The following is a 22,301-nucleotide window of genomic DNA, read 5'->3' as shown; positions in this document are numbered from 1 at the left end:
AAAATGTAAAGCCTCTAGTCCTCCCTGATGAGGTATATTTGTATATAGACCCTCAACATCTAATGTGCACAACATAGTGGACTCTGGAATATTTTCAGTTCCTCGTAATGACTGCAGTACATCATTGGTGTCTTTCACAAAAGTTGGTAATTTAAACACAAATGGCTTGATATGATGGTCAACAAAAGAGGAGAGTGGAGCGGTCACAGAATTTATACCAGCCACTACAGGTCTTCCAGGTGGACATTGGACTGATTTGTGGATTTTTGGTAGGGTGTACAGTACAAGACTGGAATAATGGGAGTTTTAATATATAAGAAATCAAAGTTCTTTCTTGAGATTATACCATTATTTAATGCACTCTCTAAAAACTCCTTGATTTCTAGATCTATGTATTAGAGGATAAACCGCGGGTCGGGCGGGTGACATGACGAAAAAATATATTTTAATTAGATTCGGGCGGGTGGCGGTTGAACCAATTAGGAAAAATATATCCATAGTTACATATTGTTACCCACATACGAAAAACGAGCAGCACTCTTTGAAACAGTCAAATTTTCATCAGGCACTGCAGTAATTGCCCACTGTCTGTGCATGAGAGATGGCAACACCTTATTCATTTTGTGAGGAACGCACTCCTGATCTGAGGGCATTGGCAACAGTCAACACTTTCTTCATGGAAATGACAATACAGTGGAAACAGCTTATAGTGATCACGGATAGGCTATAGTAGCCTAATCAAACGCTTATATCAAAAGGCTTGGGTCGGAATCATTTCTATACAAATGCTGTTTAAATAATTCGTTATAGTGATGAAGAAATCCGCTTATAGTGTTCAGTTTTGATCATTTTATGGATGAAAGCATGCGCAAAAACAATTTCAAAACTACATGCATCATATTCATTTTATTTTCGGCGGTGTCCCTTTGACGTGCACTGCTGCAGCAGCCTGCACATGTTGCTGCGCTGTGTTGTGCTGTGTGCGTCACCTGGCTGCTGAGCCACATGACTGTCGGTCCGGCGCAACTCATCACTGGCTGTTTGTGTTGTCTGTCAAAACGTGGATGAATGAAACCTATCTTTATATCGACCGCAGACGTCAGGAATAGATTTTCGGCTTTTGGCTCGTTCCGTTCATCTCCGCATAGCGCTCTGTTCCCGTTATAGAGAGAGAGAGAGAGGCGCGCTCTGCATGACAGCAGCACGCGGTAGAAGTGAAACTCATCAGGCCAGACCACCCTCATCCATATTAGATGTTGGCCTACAACAACGGGCGGATGGCGGGCGGGTGTGGTTTTGAAAAAAACGTTGGTTCGGGTGGATGGCGGGTGGATGACGACTTTTGTGATGCGGTTGCGGATGAAATAATTGCCTATCCGCGCATCTCTATATGTATTAAAAAAGAGAAGAACAAATTATCCACAGACTTGTTTAGAAAACCCACTGACAGGAAAAATATTTTACATTGGGATAGTTACCATCCACAATACATGAAAAACGCTATCCCATTGAGTCAATTCCATAGAATAAAAAGAGTGTGTGATACAAAAGAATTGTTTGATAACCAAGTAAATAGTATGAAATCACGTTTTAAACAAAGAGGTTATGAAAATGAATGTTTGGAAGTAGCTCTTGAAAAGGTGGTAAAACAAACACAGAGTAAAAGGAAACCAAATAACAAACCATTGGCAATCTGTGTTCTTAATTTTACCATAGAGCAAAACATTCTATCAAGAAACACTGGTACATTTTATCGAGTGACCCTAAAATTGGTCACTTATTTGAAACACCACCTAGAATCATGTTTTATTGTCTACAGTTTTTTCTCATGCGCACCCCCCCCCACCCCCCCACCCCTTAAAAACTCTGGCGCCCCACATTTGAAAAACGCTGCTTTAGATCTAAAAGAATTGATTTTGATAATTTCATGCTGATATTGGACATATTGGTACAATACTTGGAAGCCATCTTGAAAAATGGGCGCCATAATGAATTTTGGCCAGTGGCCAGCTCCATTTTCCAAGAGAATAACCCTTACCCCTTGGTCGCACTGCACGTGGAAGCTGTGGGCGCGCATGCGCACAGCTTCTCGGGCGCTTGGGTGGTCGCACTGGGAGCGTACTTTTCCTCCTCTCTCCACGTGTGCCCAACTTCCTGTCTGGTACAATCTGGTCTACCCAGCTTGACAGACGGCGCTCTCGGTGCTCGCGGCTCACGTGAGAAATAGAAATGAACCGATCTGAAGCGCTGCAGGCGCGCGCACTGCGCTCCACAGCGCGAGATGTGCGACCAGGCAGACCGGTTAACATGTGCGCCTATCTGAAACTGCCTCCGCTCCAGGGCGCTGCGCTTCGGTTCCACGTCCAGTGCGACCAGGCTGTTAGAACTCTCTCCAGAGGTATAAATTCAGTATTGTAGGGTTGTGAAGTTTATTCACGAAGTGGTAACAAATGAGGAAGTGGATTTGGAAATAGTCTCTATTAGCACATTTTGTGTTTGCCTCCAATATTAGATTCAGCCATTGGCTTTGCAACAGCTTCAGACATGACAGATGAGCTCTGTATAAAGAACATTTACCATTTAGACGTATGATCAACACCTATCATGGTTGTGATGTTTAAGCACTTGAGTTTTTGAGTTTTGACAAGTCTGGATGATGTATGATTGTAATGGGTTTCTGTCTTCTGTCTCTTTCCTGTCCACCCTCTTCTCTCCAGTACCGAACTGACATGGCGGATCAAAGGAAACTCCTCAGACTGTTGCTCACCTTCATCATCTGCTTCTCCATTTGGCCGATCTCTGTTGACACATTCTCGCTTTTCCAGGGAGAAGATGAAAAATGCTCATATGACTGTGAGATAAAGCATTACACCTCCACATATGGAGTCCAGTGTGATGACTACTGTGGACAGCGAAGGCAAAGCTACTACTGGTGTAATTCCCATAAACGGTGGGATTACTGCTCACCAAGCAACAATGTTGACTACCATGGCAACCCCTGTCACAAACAATACCCCTGCAACAAATATGGATACAGTTACTCCTGGTGTTACCTAGAGAAAGGGGGGTGGGACTACTGTGGACAGGTGCAACCCAGGACCGAGACTCATATGACCAGGTATCAGGATGTCTGCATTGATCCCTGTAGGTACGATGTTAATAAGAAGTACCACTGGTGTTACACTGAGAACAGCTGGGGATACTGCTCACCTCAACCAGACGTCACCTACCAAAATGTGCCTTGTCGCTCAGATCACAGGTGTGAAACTCATGGCTATAGTTATAACTGGTGCTACACTGACGACAGTGATAACTGGGATTACTGCGGAGTCACTACTTTGATACCCTGCATGGATCATATTCCATTTTATTCCATGTCACTCCAAAGCAAAATGTCACTTGGTAATCCACGCAACATCTGTACTTGGGAAGACAACAACAGGATAAAGATCACTGCAACTGAAGTAGATGCTAAAGACCACATCACAAAGCCCAACAACAATTTACGTGACGAAGCATTAGAGTTAATCGACCGATGGGAGGACTATCTCTTGCGAGATCAGCCCGTGTCCGGTGTGCTTGAATCACAAAATCTTCGTCTTGACATACAGAGTATCATTAATGTGGATAATCAGAGGTGTTACAACCTGCAAATCCAGCTGAACAGGAACCGCGGTAGAGGGGAGAGTACCACTATCTCACAGCTCATATGTACGAGGGACATCCCAAGTAAAACCATGCGGTGGGCCTTTAGACGTAGTTTAAGGGACCAGTCCAAGATAGTTATAACAAGACGGCAATGATATCAATCAACCAGCTCCAGAGGTGGGTAGAGTAGCCACAAATTGTACTCAAGTAAGAGTATAGTTACTTTAGAGTAATGTTACTCAAGTGAAAGTAAAAAGTAGCCATTCAAACATTTACTTGAGTAAGAGTAGAAATTACTTGGTGAAAAAGCTACTCAAGTACTGAGTAACTGCTGAGTAACCTCTGATTTGTTTGTTTAATGATCAGCGCGTAAATGTAAATACACAGAAATATAATAGCAATGAAAAAATCCAGATATTGCCAAAGAACAACATTTAACAACTAAGACAATAGCCTAAATGACATTTAACATAAATGAAGACAAATTCAGCCACAATAACTTACATAGGCCTATCTATGAACTGTCCAGAGGGTGTGGGTGTGGTGTCTGTGTGTCTATCTGTGACTGTGTGTGTGTGGGGGGGTGGTCCTATGATTGGTTTCTAGTGAAACCAAAGTCACATGACCACACCCCCGAAACTGGAGGGGTGGTCATGTGACTAGGAGTCACATGTCTCCAGGTGTGTATGGGGTTTAAACTTCCTGGGGAGGAAGAAAATAAGATGACCTGGATGACTGAGAACCTTCACCAAAGACGGTTTATATTGAATATCTTTGCTGCCTTCACGGACATTATCCACGACATACCAGGGCTGACGTCATCCTAATCATTTACTAGCTGCAGTTTCTCAAATTTGAGGCGGAGTGGTAGGTCCTGTTTACCGCGGAGATTTTGTGTGCGGTCATGTGACTCCCTGGCTCTGTCTGATTGGTTAAACGGAGGCAAACGTCGCGAGTGGTTATATCTGATTGGTGAAACGCAGTCATGTGACAGAGGCTCGGAAGTATCTCATTAAAACAAAACTATTTTCACATTGGATCAATAAGAAAAAGTAGCGAGTAGCGACTGGAATGAAGCTCAATGTAACGGAGTAAAAGTACCGCTTCTTCTGAAGAAATATACTCAAGTAAAAGTAACAAGTATGCTGCATTGAAACTACTCTTAGAAGTACAATTTATCCAAAAAGTTACTCAAGTAAATGTAACGGAGTAAATGTAGCGCGTTACTACCCACCTCTGCATATCCATCCATCCATCCATTTTCATCCGCTTGATCCGGAGTCGGGTCGCGGGGGCAGCAGTCGGAGCAGGGATCCCCAGACTTCCCTCTCCCCGGACACTTCCTCCAGCTCTTCCGGGGGGACCCCAAGGCGTTCCCAGGCCAGCCGAGTGACGTAGTCACTCCAGCGTGTCCTGGGTCTTCCTCGGGGCCTCCTCCCGGTGGGACATGCCCGGAACACCTCACGAGGGAGGCGTCCAGGGGGCATCCTATACAGGTGCCCGAGCCACCTCAGCTGGCTCCTCTCGATGTGGAGGAGCAGCGGCTCTACTCCGAGCTCCTCCCGGGTGACAGAGCTCCTCACCCTATCTCTAAGGGAGCGCCCCGCCACCCTGCAGAGGAAACTCATTTCGGCCGCTTGTATCCGGGATCCCGTTCTTTCGGTCATGACCCAGAGTTCATGACCATAGGTGAGGGTGGGAACGTAGATCGACCGGTAAATCGAGAGCTTTGCCTTTCGGCTCAGCTCCTTCTTCACCATGACGGGCCGATACAATGACCGCATTACTGCGGCCGCCGCACCGATCCGCCTGTCGATCTCGTGCTCCATTCTCCCCTCACTCGTGAACAAGACCCCAAGATACTTAAACTCCTCCACCTGAGGCAGGAACTCTCCCCCGACCTGGAGGGTGCATGCCACCTTTTTCCGGTCGAGAACCATGGCCTCAGACTTAGAGGTGCTGATTCTCATCCCAGCTGCTTCACACTCGGCTGCAAACCGCCCCAGTGCATGCTGAAGGTCCTGGCTCGAGGGAGCCAACAAGACCACATCATCTGCAAAAAGCAGAGATGAAATCAAGTGCACCTCTGCATAGTTCCTCTTAAACTTTCTTACAGACACTAGGGGTGGGAGAAAAAATCGATTCACATAAATATCGCGATATCTTTTTTGACGATTTTTGAATCGATTCTTTTTTTTAAATCGATTTTTTTTTTTTGAAAAAATTATTAAATTTTTTTTTTTTTTTTTTTATTGTGCAATGTGCATTTGTTCGCCTTTTTTACATACAGAGAGTACAGGTTTTGAAAAGGGTTTAAGTTCACTTTATAATGGAGTATGTTAATGTATAGGCTCCTACAGTATTTGTGCTGAAGACTAAAAATCGAGAGAATCGGCAATATCGTAGAATCGCAATTTAAATCGAATCGCCACCCAAAAAATCGTAGAAGAATCGAATCGGGAGAAAAGCGTATCGTCCCAGCCCTAACAGACATGTATTTGTGTGTTTCCTTTGACAATCTCTCTTACTGTGCACCTACAACCTGGAACACTCTGCAGAATCCTTTGAAACTTACCTCACTTTTATCAATGGGACAATTTAAAGCCATAACTACATCTTATTTTACCTCTAACTGCTCCTGCTTTTAACTATGTTTCAATTTATATTCTGGTATTCTGTTGTGTTTCTGTATGTTTCAAATGTCTTGTCTTCTGTCCTTGTGTGTTTTATGTTTCATCTCGGCTATATTGTAAATGAGGTTACTCCTCAATATATCTCCGAGTTTAAATAAAGGTTATGAAATGAAATGAAATCAGGTATAGGATCCAAAGCCAGGTCAGCGTGGCTGTCAACATCCCAGTGGAGAAAAGCCAGAGCTCCCTAGAGGAGGTCTTCCAGAGAGCCAGTGCTCCGGCTGTTCAGAGGAAGCTTTGTCAGAGCTCCGTGTACCCAGCTGACACCAGCGATGACACCGGCGACCGCCATGTGGTTGTTGCCAAACTGGTTCTGCAGAACATAGTTCAGAGCTTAGTTCAGAGCAGTAACAATCACTTCCTCGTCTTCTACTCGTTCTATTCCCCGTGCGGTGCAAAATGCACCAACCTCAAAAACAGGAACAGCATCATTCCCAGGATCAACGAGGTTTTCCCCAACTGGAGCCAGGTTGCCTTTGTGTTTTCCAGAGTGTTTGACAGGACCGGTCGAGGCAAACGCATCGACGAAGCCGAACCAGGACGGTCGCTCCAACGGCTGGGGAACTCCAGAGTCGGCCACAACAACATTTACCGTTGTTACCAACCAAAGAATAAACATTTCCAGTGCATCAGCTGCTTCAACGGCAAGAAACCTGAAGCCCGCTGCGTTGCCAACGACGACTGAAGAGAGGAGAGGAGGAGATGGAAAGGATAAGGATGGCCTCGCATGTTCATATAAACACAAACACACCACAATCCACTGACACAATAATATTTAGATATCATGTATTCTTCTTTTCTACTCCTACAGCATCACTTGGCACTGTTTTAGATATTAGCTTTGTTTGTTAACAATTGTTGTCATTTTACCTCCAACTGCTCCTGTTTTTAACTTGACTTCTCTGTTTTCAATTTATCTTTGTCATTTTACTTTTTGGTATTTCGGATTTCGGATATGCTTGTATACTTCAAATGTTTTGTGTTGTGTCTTGTCTGCGGATATGCTTGTATGTTTCAAGCATTTTCTTGTGTGCTATGTCTTGTCCTCAAATGTTTTGTGTTTTGTCTCGGCTATATTGCAAATGAGGTTGCTACTCAATATATTTCTGAGTTTAAATAAAGGTTATAATAATAATAATATGCACCTGAATAAAACAATTGGTTAAGGGTAAATTGTTGTGATTTTATGACTTAAACAACACACAACCTGCTTCTGCATGCACACACACGTCTACACTTATCTACTGTGCTTCTACTGCTTACACTAGTCCAGCCTGGTGGGTTGGCCAAACGGCTTTGATTGGCTGGATGGAAAATGTGAATGTGTGAATTGACCGCACACCTCTTAACAAAAACACACACACAGCGTCAAACAGCTTCTGTTGAAGTGTGTGTGGGTGGCACACAGTTACACAGTTAAAAAGTAAAAAAAAATTCCTGGTTCGGGACAATAAAGGTTTACTTTACGCTGTTCCACTTCCTCCTTTTTGAGTGACTTGTTCAAAGGTTATGAGACGACTGTGGGAGGTTTGTCCATTGTGTCTTACTGTCGTCTATAAGATTAAAGACAATCACTTCCTCCTGACACACTGCAGCAGCTCCTTCACCAAACACTGAGGAAAGAAAAACCCAGAGGACTGAACGGCTCCAGATCAACTATCAGACATCGTCCTCGACCAGAGCAGGTACATTAAAAATAACACTGAAAAAGTTTAAAACTAAGTTTTACTGACGACTAGTTCCCCGATGGAAAAATGTATTTACTTGCTGGGGACTTTGATCTAAGTTCACATCACATTTTTTCATGATAAATGATCAAAAACCTCAATGAAAACAGACTAAAAATCATGAATGGTTATTAAGAGACAATCTGCTGATTGGATCAGTTCTATGTGAACATGGACGAGTCCTTTGTGTCAATTACTGAACACATTGTACATATTTTTTCTCGAAATACAAATATTAATTTCCTTCCTGCTCATAGCAGTCAGTTATTTATTAGAAACATCTATTTTACATCTATTTTACACTGTGTTAAATGGCCATGAACTTTAGGTCATAACCGAAAGATACAAGAGGCCCTTAGGGATAGGGTGGGTTCAAGTCAATCTAAATATTTATGAATTGTGTATTTTATTCTTTGTAGCCTATAATTTCTTAGATAGCTATGTATATATTTATTTAGAATTCAATGTCCTGCTTTTTCTTCTTTTAAGGCGTCTGTCACAAACTAATTTCCCCTTTGGAATGAATAAAGTATAATCTAATCTAATCTAATATTGAAAGGAGAATGTTGCAACATAAAGTCTGATAGTGAGCGCCTGTTTTGTTGGAGTCTAACTATAAGAAGTATTATCAGCTAATGGGTACAGAGGCTATAATGGGAGAAATGAGGGATATGCTTGATTATGCACCAGGACAGTGTGAGACAGGGCTATGTGTAACGTTTAAAGTTGTTTTTATTTAAGAAAAGTATCATGGGCGATTCCACCAAAAGAGTGCCATTTCTGTCCCCAGCATATTAAATGTATAAAAACATGTAATAATATGATATAAAGTGCATTTAATTAATAAACAAAGCACCATACACATGAATCACTGTAGAAATTAAAGATATATCATTTTTAATTACTATAAAAAGGCTTTCAAAGCACTGAAACATAGCCTTTGTTGCATGTCCCCACAGCCAAACGCTATAGTTTACCACAATGCATTATGAATAAAATCCTTCTAAAATCTCATTTTTTTTGCATATTAGTGAGACTTTACATTATATCTACACTTATATAAAATTTTTTTAATTAAAACTTAATTATATTTTGGTTAAAATTCACATTTTAGTCCCGTCCCCATGGTTTTCACTCAGTGCTGTTACCCAAACACATTCTACACTCTAAAAGTAATTTCTGTAATTTATTTTTCCTGAAATTGAATGATATTGTAGCTATGTCAGGGTCGGTCACTCTTAAAACTCATTCCTGTTACCTAAATTATCTCTATCTCTAAATATTCAGTTAAATCCCAAGAATGTGCTCTGTGTGCTCAAGCTATTAGTATATATATATATATATGTATAGATGCTATTTGGCTAGATTTCACACAATTGCTGATTTTATGCTAAAAACTAATTTCTGTTACTCATTCTTTAAAAATGCAATGATAAAAGCAGCAATAAATTAAATAAAGTAGCCTGAGATTGACCACTACTCATTTTGAATGAGTAAATGTATATATTAAAAAAATTCTATACTGAAATGGAATGAAAAATTAAGTTTAATTTTTAAGAGTTACAATGAGCAAATGCCACTCTTTTGGCGGAATGACCCTCATACTGTTCAACCCCCCTTTAAAACATTGACATATTGATAAACCTAGTCTGGAAATCCCCGCGGAGCAGCTCGACCCCCGTCAGTGACAGTGACAGCCCGCCGACACTTCCGCTTGGAGCTCCGTTTCGTTTCGTTTTGTCAGAGTGCTCAAGGCTTTTGTGTTGTGTTGTAGGACAGCTGTGTGTGTGTGTGTGTGTGTGTGTGTGTGTGTGTGTGTGTGTGTGTGTGTGTGTGTGTGTGTGTGTGTGTGTGTGTGTGTGTGTGTGTGTGTGTGTGTGTGTGTGTTGCTGTGGCTGTTGGGCGGTGGTGAGTGTCATCTCTCTCGTTATAAACACCGTATTGCTTTGTTTTCTCTACAAACTGTGGTGATATCAGCCGTGTATAAAGTCAGATTAAGATGTAAACAACAGATCTCTTTGCCTTTCTGAGGTTGATTTTCTGTCAGGCTACGTAGTGTTTTTTCTTTCTTTTTTTTTTACTTTCGGTTTTGTGTTGTAGGCCTAGAACGGATGAACATTTCAGCCTATTTGTTCATCCATGACAACGTCCTGTTTAGTTAGGGCCCTGCTGTGATTGATTGATGACTAGTTGTCTGTGCCAGCGGGTGAAACTAATGTTGACAAAGTGATGATTCACGATCGGAAAGTTTGTCGTTGTGTTTTATTTTGAAATTTAACCGGATGCTCGGTGCGGGTGAATTCCTGTGTGGTGTGGGGCGGATTGATGTATGACGGCTGTGTAACGTGTAGATGAGTTTTTGTTTAGGTTGAAGCTGGGTTTGTTTGCTTATGTCATTCTATTTTAATTCAGTTTATTGAGAGAGATTTCTTTTGTAAATGAGGTTATTATAGAGGTAGAGTTTTGTTTTCTCAAGCTTTCCTATAAGTTGCATTAATTGGGCAGTTATAAGTTGATATATTGTTTAGCTCAGGGGTTCTCAACTAGTCTCACTCTGGGCTCCACATTTTCCCGTGGTCATTAAGTTGCGACCCACTTTTATAGAATTCAAACCAAGAATTTTTTTAAAGCCTTTAAAAACTAATTTTGCTCTTTATTGAACAAAGTGCATTTCAGAGCACATGAATGAAACTGAGGAGTTACCATGACAACTGCATGTACGGAAGTGAATAAAAAAATATCAAACTGCACAAAATGGAGACCAACAAAACGATATATTTGACTTCTAATGCATCTCTGCATTCAGAGCATATTCACTAAAGTGAATAAATATCAAATTGCACAAAATAAAGACCCACAAAACAAAACAAGATTCACTGCATTCAGGCCACATTGATAAGAAACTGATATATTTGCATTCAGAGCAAATAATAAGAAAGTGAGGAGGAGCATTACAACTGCATGTGTTCACGTGACGTGTGCCTTTCAAAATAAGTTATTTTTCAAAATAAAAGACATGTCCAACATCAGATGTGCATTAAATATTATTTACTTTTTTGACCAGCTGTCCGCGACCCATCCAGAACAGGTCTAGACCCACTTTTGGGTCCCGACCCACCAGTTGAGAACCACTGGTTTAGCTACACTAAGCGACCTGCCTATAAATAGTTTTGTTATGCTCTGAGTTTTCTTTCCTTTTCATGTGTGTTGCAACCCCATTAATTGTTATCTCCCTCTCTTTTCAGCTGCTGGTGACCTGGTGGCGTCCTCTCGTCCTCCCGTCCTGTCTTGCTGTGTCCCTGGCAGTGCTTCTTTACTGAGAGTGTGTGTCTGCCACCTGTGTCCAGTGATTTAAGGTTTCTTTTTTCTTTTTCTTTTTTTTTGGTGGATCCCTCCTCCTCTACACTTAGCCTCACCCCTTTCTTGTGTGAATCAGTTTATTTAGTGATTTATTTATTTATTCTTTCTTAGAACAAATTAATATTTAATAAAAAAGTATATTGTAAACTTGTAAACATGTCTCATGCCCTTTCAGTAACAACCAACCTGTGTGCCCTGTGTCTGGACAAAGTAATTCCCTGTGTGAAATTCTCAGGGTGGCATTTACATAAAAAAAACAAAACAATATTAGTTATACCTTTTTACCAACTTCTCGCCACAATATCTAATTATGTTCATAGTTAATCACAGATTCCACTTAAGGTTCATATACTGATATAAACATCTGTCTATGATGTAGATTTAAAGGGGAATTGCCGTTTTTTACAATCTGGACCTTATTTCTAGCATAAAATACGATCATTTCCTCCCCCAGATAACTTTGGTGTCATTACAAGTGGTTGTGATGAAATGAGCTCCAGCCGAGAGGCGCGTATATCCGTATAATGGAGTCTACAGGGCAGCGGAATGCAGCCTCTAAATAACACATTATCTGCAGAGAAACTCCTTCATTTCACCAATATTTAGTTCTGATAGGCTAGTGCTATTCCCCTCTGAGTCCGGGGTTAGCTGTTATCAACATCCGGGGTCTGTAGGTTGACCTACTGACCTCTGACCTGGATGATGTCATCTCTGAGTGCCGCGCGGTGCGGCTTGTTGCTACCGCTAATGCTACGGTTCATTTCTGCGTGTTTCTGACTTGTCAGAACAAAATGAGCAGCTGGATGAAGTTCAGCTTCCACAGGCTTCCTCTCCTCAACCTGGACTCACTAAAGCTCCGGCTAGTTGAGATAAAAATGGACCCGAATGCCGAAGCAGAATGATTATTATCAGAATGAGCCGCGCGGCGCTCAGAGATGACATCATCCAGGTCAGAGGTCAGTAGGTCAACCTACAGACCCCGGATGTTGATAACAGCTAACCCCGGACTCAGAGGGGAATAGCACTAGCCTATCAGAACTAAATATTGGTGAAATGAAGGAGTTTCTCTGCAGATAATGTGTTATTTAGAGGCTGCATTCTGCTGCCCTGTAGACTCCATTATACAGATATACGCGGCTCTCGGCTGGAGATAATTTCATCACAACCACTTGTAATGACACCAAAATTTTTGCTAGAAATAAGGTCCGGATTGTTAAAAAAAACTGCAATTCCCCTTTATGTTTGTATTATTGTTTATCAGATGCTTTGTGACAGCGCTGTGTTCAACCCACTGTGTGCAGATGGCTGCCCTGCTCTTAGCGGCTGTGGTGCTGACGTCCCTCCTGTCTCCAGGAGTCAGTGTTGCTGCCGTAGACAAAGATGACCTCACAATAATTGTGAAATTCATGATGAACAGGTGAGTTACTCTGTTTCTAGTCTGTGAAATAATAATGGATGGGTGATGATGTTTCTTTGTGTATCTAATTAGCTCAGTGATACATTCATCAACCAATAATCCTGTTACCACTGATAACCGGTTGGTGGAGTGAGATAACAATTGGTAATATTGGGTTTGCACCTCTTCTGATTAAGCTTTCTAGTCAAACTACAAAAGGCCCATCAATGAATGGAATGGGGATGTCCCGATTATACATTTTCTTGGTACAATTATTGTCAGGAAATAATCACAATTATCATGATTCTTAAACATTAAATAATGTTTTTAAACTCTAAGAATGTGTAAAATCAAATTGTCAAAATCAAATTATATTAATAATTATATAAACAAAATATTTATAGGACGGTATTTAGGGACCTTTACAATTTAATAATTGTGGCGTTTAATACCGCGATTAATAATTGTAAATAGGGTTACAAAATTCCAGGAAATTTCAAGTTTGAAACATTCCATGGGAATTAATGGGAATTAACGGGAATGTATGGGAATAAACAGGAATAAATCCGAAATTTACAAAACTGAAGGTTGGCCCTTAACAGGGAACTTAAATATAGTTGTGGGAAATATATTGTAGCACAATCTTGGCTAAAACAACCAGATTTAATGACTTGAATGTCTATGCTATTCCTCAATCACATGCACACAGCACACTGCTGGTTGAGTAATATTTTACTCAACATTCATGTTTTTGTTTTTCAGTAAAATAATTGATTGTTCATACAAGAATTAAAACTTGATAAAGTTCTACTCACAAATAAATCTGTAGAAATGTCAGGTTTTTTTAATTGTATTATTTTGCATGGATGTCTGCTTATGACAAAACAAAATATTTACATGATACAGTTTGTTTAAATTACCCCCAATTTCCAGTTAATTCCCATAAATTCCCAATAATTCCCATAATTCCCAAGGAAAGTTTCCAATTTGGAATATTTCCAAAATCCCCCAACTTAAAGCAGATATCAGTGGAATGTTTTTGTTAATATAAGTCCTAAATAGTCCTATTTTCCGTCAGCAATCACTTACATGAAGTATTTCAGCCTAAACACGAGTCTCTCCGTCACTCTGCTCTGCTGTAACCCGAGGAGAAAATTTTCCTTGTGGGATACAAGTGTTATCCAATGAGGAGAGAGAACGGCATGAAGGGCTGTGTGTGCAGCCAAGGGATGCGCGTGAATGTGGTGACGTAGCACGAGGACCAATTGATGCCTGACAAGGGCGGGGGCTGCTAACTCATGGTGCGTTCACGGAAACTCGTACTTTGTGTTTTTCCTTCCTGTGAAGTCATACCAGTTCGATCTGGTACGAGTTCACGGGTCGGAAGTAACGAGTGGCCGTTATAGGGAACTTTCACAGACAACAGGACGGTAAAAACACGAGCTACGGGTTACCTGGAACGCTACCAAGTCGTAGTTGTGACTTGAAGCTGTAACTTACGGTTTCAAAAGCCTGCCTTGAACGCAGCATTAGCCGAAACGGCCGTGCCGCTGTTATCTGCTTTAACTTCCCATGGAAAGTTTCTGGACATTTTCCGGAAATTTCCTGGAAATTATCCACCCCTTTCGAACCCTAATTGACCTATGGTTAAGCCACGCCCCCAAACGCGATGAGCCAATCACAGTGTGCATAGCTAGCCCATACACTGGGACATTCTCTGCTTCCACGTCCATTGAAATGCATTGCAGTTAGTCAGTTTTCGTTCGTTTTTATATGTTTTTTCTTGACACTTTAAGTTTAAAATGGTCAAACGGTGTGCATGGGCTACATGCAACTCCAACACTAGGTATCCCGAGAGGCTGGGCCACGGGGGGGCATTTTTTTTTACCTTTTCCCAAGCCACATCTCAACCGAGAGAAGTGTCTGCTCTGGATAAAGTTATGCAGTAGACCACAACACCAACTAAACGTGGATAAACTTAACAAGGATGTCTACATCTGTTCTAAGTTAAGTCAACAACGTATTTGAGGCAACATATTGTCAGAGATGTTTAGACGTTAGCCTTAATGCTAGCTTAATGCTAACGTACAATGTAAAACTCCATAGACAGGCTAACAGAAATTAGCCCGTCGCTATCAGCGTTTCGCGGCAACCGACAGCCATAGCAGTAAAGCTAAGTGAAGTTTTGGTGACTTCCAGATGATATTCAATCTTTCTGTCTCCTGTGAAATGTCTCTACTGTGACAGCTGTTGCCATAGCAACTGTCACCGAATGTTGACTGTTTGTCCGAGTGAGTGGACGGGACAGGGCTTAGCCAGAGGTCAATTGTGAATAGTTCTGCTATTCTCCATACTCCATTCTGCTATCCACTGCTGTGTCATGCATGTTGTCTGTCTGTCTAATCCTGTAGTAATCAGTTTACCTGTTTCCTTTGCCAGGTATGACATTAACACCCAGGTCGGCGTGGCTGTCAACATCCCAAACAACCAGGACTTGAATACGCTTCAGCAAGTGTTTGAGAGCGCTGACATTGTTCGCAAGGCTCTTGAATCTAATTCATTGTATACAGACTGCACGATGGTCGTAGCAAAACCGTTCAGAAATGTTCACGCAGAGGTACGCGTTCTGAAAAACATGGACACCTTAGTTAAAAAAGCCAATGATCACTTTCTAGTCTTCTACTCTTTCTATTCCCCATGTGGCAGACACTGTATGAATGAGGGCAGTAAGTACTCTATCATACCAAAGATTAATGAGGTCTTCCCCAACTGGACCCAGTTTGCTTTTGTGTTTTCCAAAGTGTTTGACAAAACCAGTAAAGGTGATCCCATTCCCAGAGATGAAAGAGTTGAGGCCCTGACACAGCTGGGGAAGTCTAGAGTTGGCCACAACAATGTTTTCCGTTGTTATAAACCAGGGAATGAAGCTTTTAAATGCATCAACTGCTTCACTAATGAGAAAATTGTAGCCCAGTGTATTGACAACTGAATGAGAAACAATCTATGCTATGCTATGCATCTAATTTCATTTTTATTTCTTCATCTTTTTTTCATTGAATCATTGCTGATTTGGCTTTTACATGAATATTTGAGCTTCTGTAACTTTCTCTTTCTTTATTTTCACATGTGATGTGGTGTACATACTATGCTATTATATTGGCCGAATTCCAATCCGGCCCCTTACGGACTCACTAGGTTCATCTCCATTTCCTTTAGGAATGCGCAAAACCTAAATATCCCAATAAAAAACTGGTAATGGAAACGGCTACTTATCGCTAAGGCATCTTTACGCTTTAATGAGGTGGTTTTTCAGACATATGGATATAAAATCACAAAAGTGTTATGGAAACACTTCTTTCGGTTCGAGAACATCACATCGTATCCCGGGTCATCCTGAAATGTTGTATCTATAGTTTTGTCTGTGAAATCCTCATTCACAGTCCTCTCCCAGAAATCCCTTATGTGTGGCCACTGCCACTTTGAGCAATCAAGCACTGCCTTTGTCTTCAGACTGGGTCAATCTAATATTTTGCATATCAAGGGGGGATACAAGCAGCCCCTCCCAATTTGAGCTGAGAAGAAATATGAGTGGGATTTACAGAGGTTTTCCGTGGTGGGGGGGCTAAGGTCAGCGTGGCTACAGTCAGCCAGGTTAGCAACACTGTCTACATGGCCCTAATATCAGACTTCAGACTTGGCATTTGGTGTGTTTGTGTTACACCATACGTGTATAAATCATTAATCTGCTTTGTCAATTAAAAATAATTCCATGCTACAGGTCTGTTTACCTTTGGAGGTTGGTTTCTGTTTATAAATATTTGCTTTGATTTTGATGTTAAACTGTGTGTTTGTTTTTTAATTGCTTATCTTTATTACACACACACATAGTTTTGATTGTTGAAAACACATAGTGTTGATAAACTTGTACTTTGACACACTCTACTGATTGACTAATCTCTGTGTGTTGTGTTTACTGTAATATCATTAGATTATTTTCACACTGCAAATAAAGTATACGTGTTAAAATTACGGTTCCACTTGTGTCCTTCGTGCGATCGGATAAAACTAAGGCTTCTCCAAACCGAGCTCCTGGGCTGAATTTCAAAATTTCAAAAAAGTGAAAAAGGTCGAGCTGTTTCAGTGTGTTTTGTCCAGTCAAAAATATTCTGCATATGATCAGAATGTGTGCGACAAAGAACTGCAGCAAATTGGATTGTGATGCAGGGGGGAGGGTATGTTTCGCAGTTTTATGTGAGAAATCATTCAATTTAAAGTTATAATCCGAGTTTTACTGATTTCTTCTACAATTTACCAGACACACTGAACTTAAACTTAAACACACTTGAACATAAAACACTACATTTACAACCCATTTTTAAACTATCTAAATATGAGAATAAACCCAAAAGACTCTAGAAACTGAGTCAACTTTCTTTGTGTGATAAATCCTGAAAATGACAGGGCTCGAAGAATATCCTCATGTTTGTTTGTGAAAAAACGGTTGAAGGAAAAAATCAAAATTTTTATTTCATTTTTTATTTTATAGCGAGAAAAATGAACTGGTTTAATATTACTCAGATTTTATGACCAAAGTCCTCTATCATAGGAACAAATAGGAACAAACACACCTAGTAACATTTGACTCTGTTTACTCTGGCAGGTTTAAAAAACAAGCTGGTGAAAGGTCGGGAAAGATTTATGCAAACTTCACACATAAACCACTTCAAATAAACAAAACAACACTTATACGTACTGTAGGTATATACAGTGGCAAGAAAAAGTATGAACCCTTTGGAATTTCCTAGTTTTCTGCATTAATTGCTTTGCTTTCCATTTCAGGCCTGAAGTTTTCCACTCCACAATGCTAATGGGAATTTTTTTTGTGGATTAATGAAACTTAGATTACATTTTTTGTACTTTTAAAAATTTATTCTATTTAATTTTTAGTATTTTTTGTATGTATGGTGTAAAAATGGCCTAAAGAGCCTAAACATCTAGATCATCTAGAGTAGCTTCAACAAAAGAAAATCCACCTTTGGGAGTGGCCCAGTCAGAGCCCAGACCTGAATCCATAGGGATGCTGTGGAATGACCTCCAGAGAGCCATTCACACCAGACATCCCATAAGAACATGGCTGAGCTGAAGCAGTTCTGTCTGTCAGGACCAATGGTCCAGGATTCATTGAGTGTTGTGCAGTTGTGATCTGCAGCTACAGGAGACGTTTGGTTGAGCTTCAACCACTTATTAAATCCAAGGGTTCACTTACTTTTTCCACCTGCACTGGGAATGTTCAATAAAGACATGAACTATTGCAATTGTTTGAGTGGTATTAGGTTAAGCACATTGTGTTTGTTTATAATTGTGACTTAGATATAGATCGGATCACATTAAATGGCCAATTAATGCAGAAAACTAAGAAATTCCAAAGGGTTCACATACTTTTTCTATCCACTGTATATATTTACATTTAAATTGCTTGCTTCTCCATAACGGCCTCCAAGTAAAAGTGGGGGAGCAGGTTACTGTAGGGCAGCAAACAGCTGCTGGGAAACCAGATGAATAAATATTTATCACAGAGAGCAGCAGAGGCAACGTGACAGATCATAGGTTGCTGCAAAGACTTGCTTGTGAACTGCTGGATCAATCTGGTGCTGCCATGGTCAAATCCTCCTCTATAAAAAGACGTGACCATTTAATCTGCAACCACTGCAACAGCACCTCCAACTGAGAAGACATCAACCTGATAGACAACTTCCACAGTTTCTACCATTATTCTTGTTGGGGCTGTGTCTTCTCTCCTTTAGGTCTCAGATCCTGTTGGCAGCAGCAGTTAAGGTGAGGAATCCCATTGTTTCTTTACTTTAACCATCTTTAGCCTACTAAACTTCACATGTAACTCCCAGGTTTGCAGACACTTTAATCTGCATTAAACTGCCACATGTGTAGTGATCTCTGGTTATTGAAATAGAGATGCAAAATTTCTCTTAACTTATCTCTAAAACTCCTTTCCTTGGTGTTGGGTCTGGGCTTCAACACCCATGGGTCGGGTTTCTCCATGCACACTCTGAAGCCCGTTTTAAACAGAGTTCCTGCGATTTTTCCATTAAATTAGACCCCTCATTATGTTGGCTTTGCTTGTTTACATTTCACAGAAACTGAAAACTAACTGACAATAAATTCAACTTTTCTAAAACTACAAATATTAATGTGAGTGTATATTTTCTGCAGGTTATTAGAAGAAGCACTTCCTGTTCACTGCAGCCATGAAGGTGAGTTATTTACTTTATTAGATTTACATGTTCCTCATTGACGCTCTAGGATTTTGCTGCTATTTGTTTCATAAACCAAATATTTATCCAGACTGTATAAGATTTTCTTTGCACTAAGACCATTTCTCATGCAGATATTTTGTCTTTAATTTATGTAATCCTCCCTTGTTATTATCTTCTCACAGTAGTCAAGATATTCAACAGGGAGAATAAGTATTGAACATGTCGACATTTTTCACAAAAAGTATATTTGTACTCAAGCTATTGACATGAAATTTTCACCGGTCGTGGGTAACAACCCAAATAATCTACACATACAAAGAAATCAAAACATTTCTGTTCATAAATTATAATCATATATAATAATGATGACCTATATATACATTGAAAAATAAGCGGAAGCAGGAAGTCACGGTCGCCATGGGACCTCAATTTGGAAAAAATCTCCATGAAAGTGAACGGGATAGGAGTCAAAATTTTATTTCATGATCCGATTGAATTGCGCCATGAGAAAAAAAACATGACCTCTATCTGTTTAAAACATCACGTTTCATGAAGAGTAATCAGCAGTATCCGTAACCAGAAATACTACCACATGGCGCCCTTTTCCATGTCAGTTGGTGATGTATTTTTTGTGGGACACCAGATCTGTAGTCCGTAGAGCGTCTTCACACTAAATACATTCTTCCGTTGCCGTTTTACGATAAACTGCAGATTTTTTTGTCATGAAACACAATGTTTTAAGTAGGTTAAGGTCATATTTTTTTTCTCATGACACAATTCAGTCGGATCACAAAATAAAATTTTGACTCCCATTCACTTACATGGAGACTTTTTCCCGAATTGAGTTCTCAGAGGAGCACTCACACAGAGATGTAGAGAGACATCAATGAGTACTGCACTCAATCGCCACGGCCTCTATACACACATAGTGTATACAAGTAAGTTTCTGGTTTCTGGTTCTGGTTTATGGACAAGCTCCGTAAATTTGGCATCTCAGCTATTACAAATTTTGAGCAAGGAACACCAGACGGTCCACAGCATCTGGTTTGAGTGCAGCTCTGTGGCACGTGACAATATTGCCCCCAGTGCTGAACACTCTTCCAGATGGAGCACTGGTGGCAGGTATGCATAAATACTGTCAAGCTAGTTTTGCAACACGGGGGAAATCTGCCTGATGGCATCTCCACCACTCCAAAGGGTCTGCATCACTGTCAACCTCTGTGGTCTGCAAGTAGGCTCTCAGCTCCATCTTGATGCTTTCCTCCTCTGAGTGTTTCTCCGCTGCAGCCCATGCTGCTGGTGCTCTACTTTTTGAAAAAGCTGGACAGGGTCTTTTTTCTTTTTTCCTCAGGTGCAGCAACAGGCCCTGCTGCTGCTGCACCAGAACGCCCTGAGAGAGGGTCTTGCTGTTGATCCTTTAGTGACTTGATTTCTTCGACTGCTCTGGAAATGACGTGTTCCACCTTTTCTTTCTTCGTGTAGGTGGTTCTGAATCGTGGATCAAGGAAAGATGCGATATCGAGCAGGTCATCTGTGACCGGATCTGAGTATTTCTCGTTCAAATAGGCTAGAATCTTTCTCTTCACATCCTTGGTCAGCTCAATATTGTTGTCTTCCTCAGCAAGAATGCTGGTGTTGAACAGATGAAGTACTGGCTTGACGTCTTGTCTTGGAGTGGGCTCAACACCTGACAGACAGACAGAGAGAGATTTATTATTGTTATTTATTTCCATAACAATGAAATTAAAGTGCATCCATTGCAGATTAGAATAGGAATAGAAAAAAAGAGAGCACATAATAAAAGAAAAAAACATCCACACACCTTGTTGACAGCCTCCAGGACATCCATATCTTGCCAACTGATGACCAAGTGCCATGATTTTCTGTCAGCTTTTAGAACCTGACTGATGGCTCTCTCCTGCTCAAGTACTCTTTGTATCATCATCTGACGTGATCCCCACCTGGTGGGCGTCTCAGTTGTGAGCATGTGCTTTGGAAGACCCAGCTCATCCTGAGCCATGGCCAGGTCCCTCCTTTTCTTTCTTCAAGAACATGAAAAGGCTGCCACCATTTTTTTTGCAGACTCCTACACTGCGCGTTGTATGCGGTCATCTTTCACACAACAAAGAAAGAATGTTAGTTTGATAATACTAATGTTGAATTAATTAATACAGATTCATTAATATATTGCCCCCAAATACTCCCATAACCCCCCACCACCACCACCACACACAAATTATTCCAATAAACCCACACATGGTAAGTTGAAGATAAATCTCAAATCATGACAAGTCATAATAATATAATAACTAGTGCTTACCAATGGCTAGGTGAAGCCTGTGACCGATGCATTGGAGTCTTGTCCAGTTTTCCAGCTCGACAGCCTTAATGATGTTGGCTCCACTGTCTGTTGTTACTACGCAACACCCAGTCCTCACTTATAAAATGAACAGTCAGGCTTAGGTATGGTTCAATGCTGCGACTAGACCACAGATCAGTCGTTGCTGAGAAGTGGGGAACTGTAGCCACGTCTGCTTCTAGCTTGGCTCTGTGCTTTCGGTACAAGTTGGGGATTGCTGTTTGGCTGAAGTATTTTTGACTTGGTAAAACATATCTGGGATCCAGTATTTTGATCATCTCCCTGAAGCCTTCTTTCTCAACAGTACTAAGCGGTACCATGTCTTTGCTCTGTTATCACACCTGATGTGAGTGCAGATTGCCGGTCTGTGCTGGCTGTCTGTGGTTCTGACCTTCGTCCTGTCTGCTGGAGACACCGTCACAGCCGTGGAAGAGACCCAGCTCACAACCATCGTAAGAGGCATCAAGAATCAGTGAGTTTAATTTATCAACTCCTGTGTTTGTGGTATTTCAATTAAATCTTTGCAAACAGTTCAACATTAAAAAAGAACCGTCTGCAAGTTTACAGTGTACTTTTCCTCTGATTTTATAGCCAGTAATACAACCTCACATCTTGTTAAGGAACTGTTTTTATGTCTCTCCTTGGTTACAGAGGCCAGTTTAGCTGCAGTGGTGTTAAACATGGGGAATTTCCTCGCACTGTTGTTTCACTTTACCTGAATTCTAAAATGATGAAGACAAGTTCAATCCCTCAGTTTGCTCTCATCTATCAAACTGAGAAACAACATAGTCATTCCATATGTGTCTGGAGTATCAGAAAAACTCAGGAGGATCTTTAACAAACCCT

General features: G+C 40.9%; 4 protein-coding genes across 4 annotated transcripts in view; all 4 read left to right on the top strand.

Moving 5' to 3' along the window:
* LOC146992530 (uncharacterized) overlaps nt 1-3,816 on the top strand; it is a 63,096-nt gene extending 59,280 nt beyond the window's left edge. The window contains exon 2 of the mRNA XM_085787463.1: nt 2,918-3,816. Within this exon, the coding sequence (XP_085643589.1) occupies nt 3,111-3,803 (693 nt within the window). The 5' untranslated portion in view covers nt 2,918-3,110 and the 3' untranslated portion in view covers nt 3,804-3,816. The remainder of the gene's footprint in view (nt 1-2,917) is intronic.
* The window catches only part of LOC146992529 (uncharacterized), a 34,506-nt gene extending 18,407 nt beyond the window's left edge, over nt 1-16,099 (top strand). Inside the window, exon 3 of the mRNA XM_085787474.1 lies at nt 15,264-16,099. Coding sequence (XP_085643600.1) covers nt 15,264-15,813 — 550 coding nt within the window. The 3' untranslated portion in view covers nt 15,814-16,099. The remainder of the gene's footprint in view (nt 1-15,263) is intronic.
* LOC146992528 (uncharacterized) overlaps nt 9,859-22,301 on the top strand; it is an 18,400-nt gene continuing 5,957 nt past the window's right edge. The window contains exons 1-2 of the mRNA XM_085787492.1: nt 9,859-9,976; nt 11,314-11,424. The gene's annotated coding sequence lies outside the window, so the exon portion shown is untranslated. The remainder of the gene's footprint in view (nt 9,977-11,313; nt 11,425-22,301) is intronic.
* Nucleotides 18,443-22,301, top strand: part of LOC146992527 (uncharacterized) — a 20,012-nt gene continuing 16,153 nt past the window's right edge. The window contains exons 1-2 of the mRNA XM_085790858.1: nt 18,443-18,659; nt 19,053-19,093. Of these exons, the coding sequence (XP_085646984.1) occupies nt 19,088-19,093 (6 nt within the window). The 5' untranslated portion in view covers nt 18,443-18,659; nt 19,053-19,087. The remainder of the gene's footprint in view (nt 18,660-19,052; nt 19,094-22,301) is intronic.

This window comes from Trachurus japonicus, chromosome 1 (genome assembly GCF_045865225.1).
Source record: "Trachurus japonicus isolate A0001 chromosome 1, Traja_1.0".
NCBI lineage: Eukaryota > Metazoa > Chordata > Actinopteri > Carangiformes > Carangidae > Trachurus > Trachurus japonicus.
This window is presented reverse-complemented; position numbering and strand designations above follow the sequence as displayed.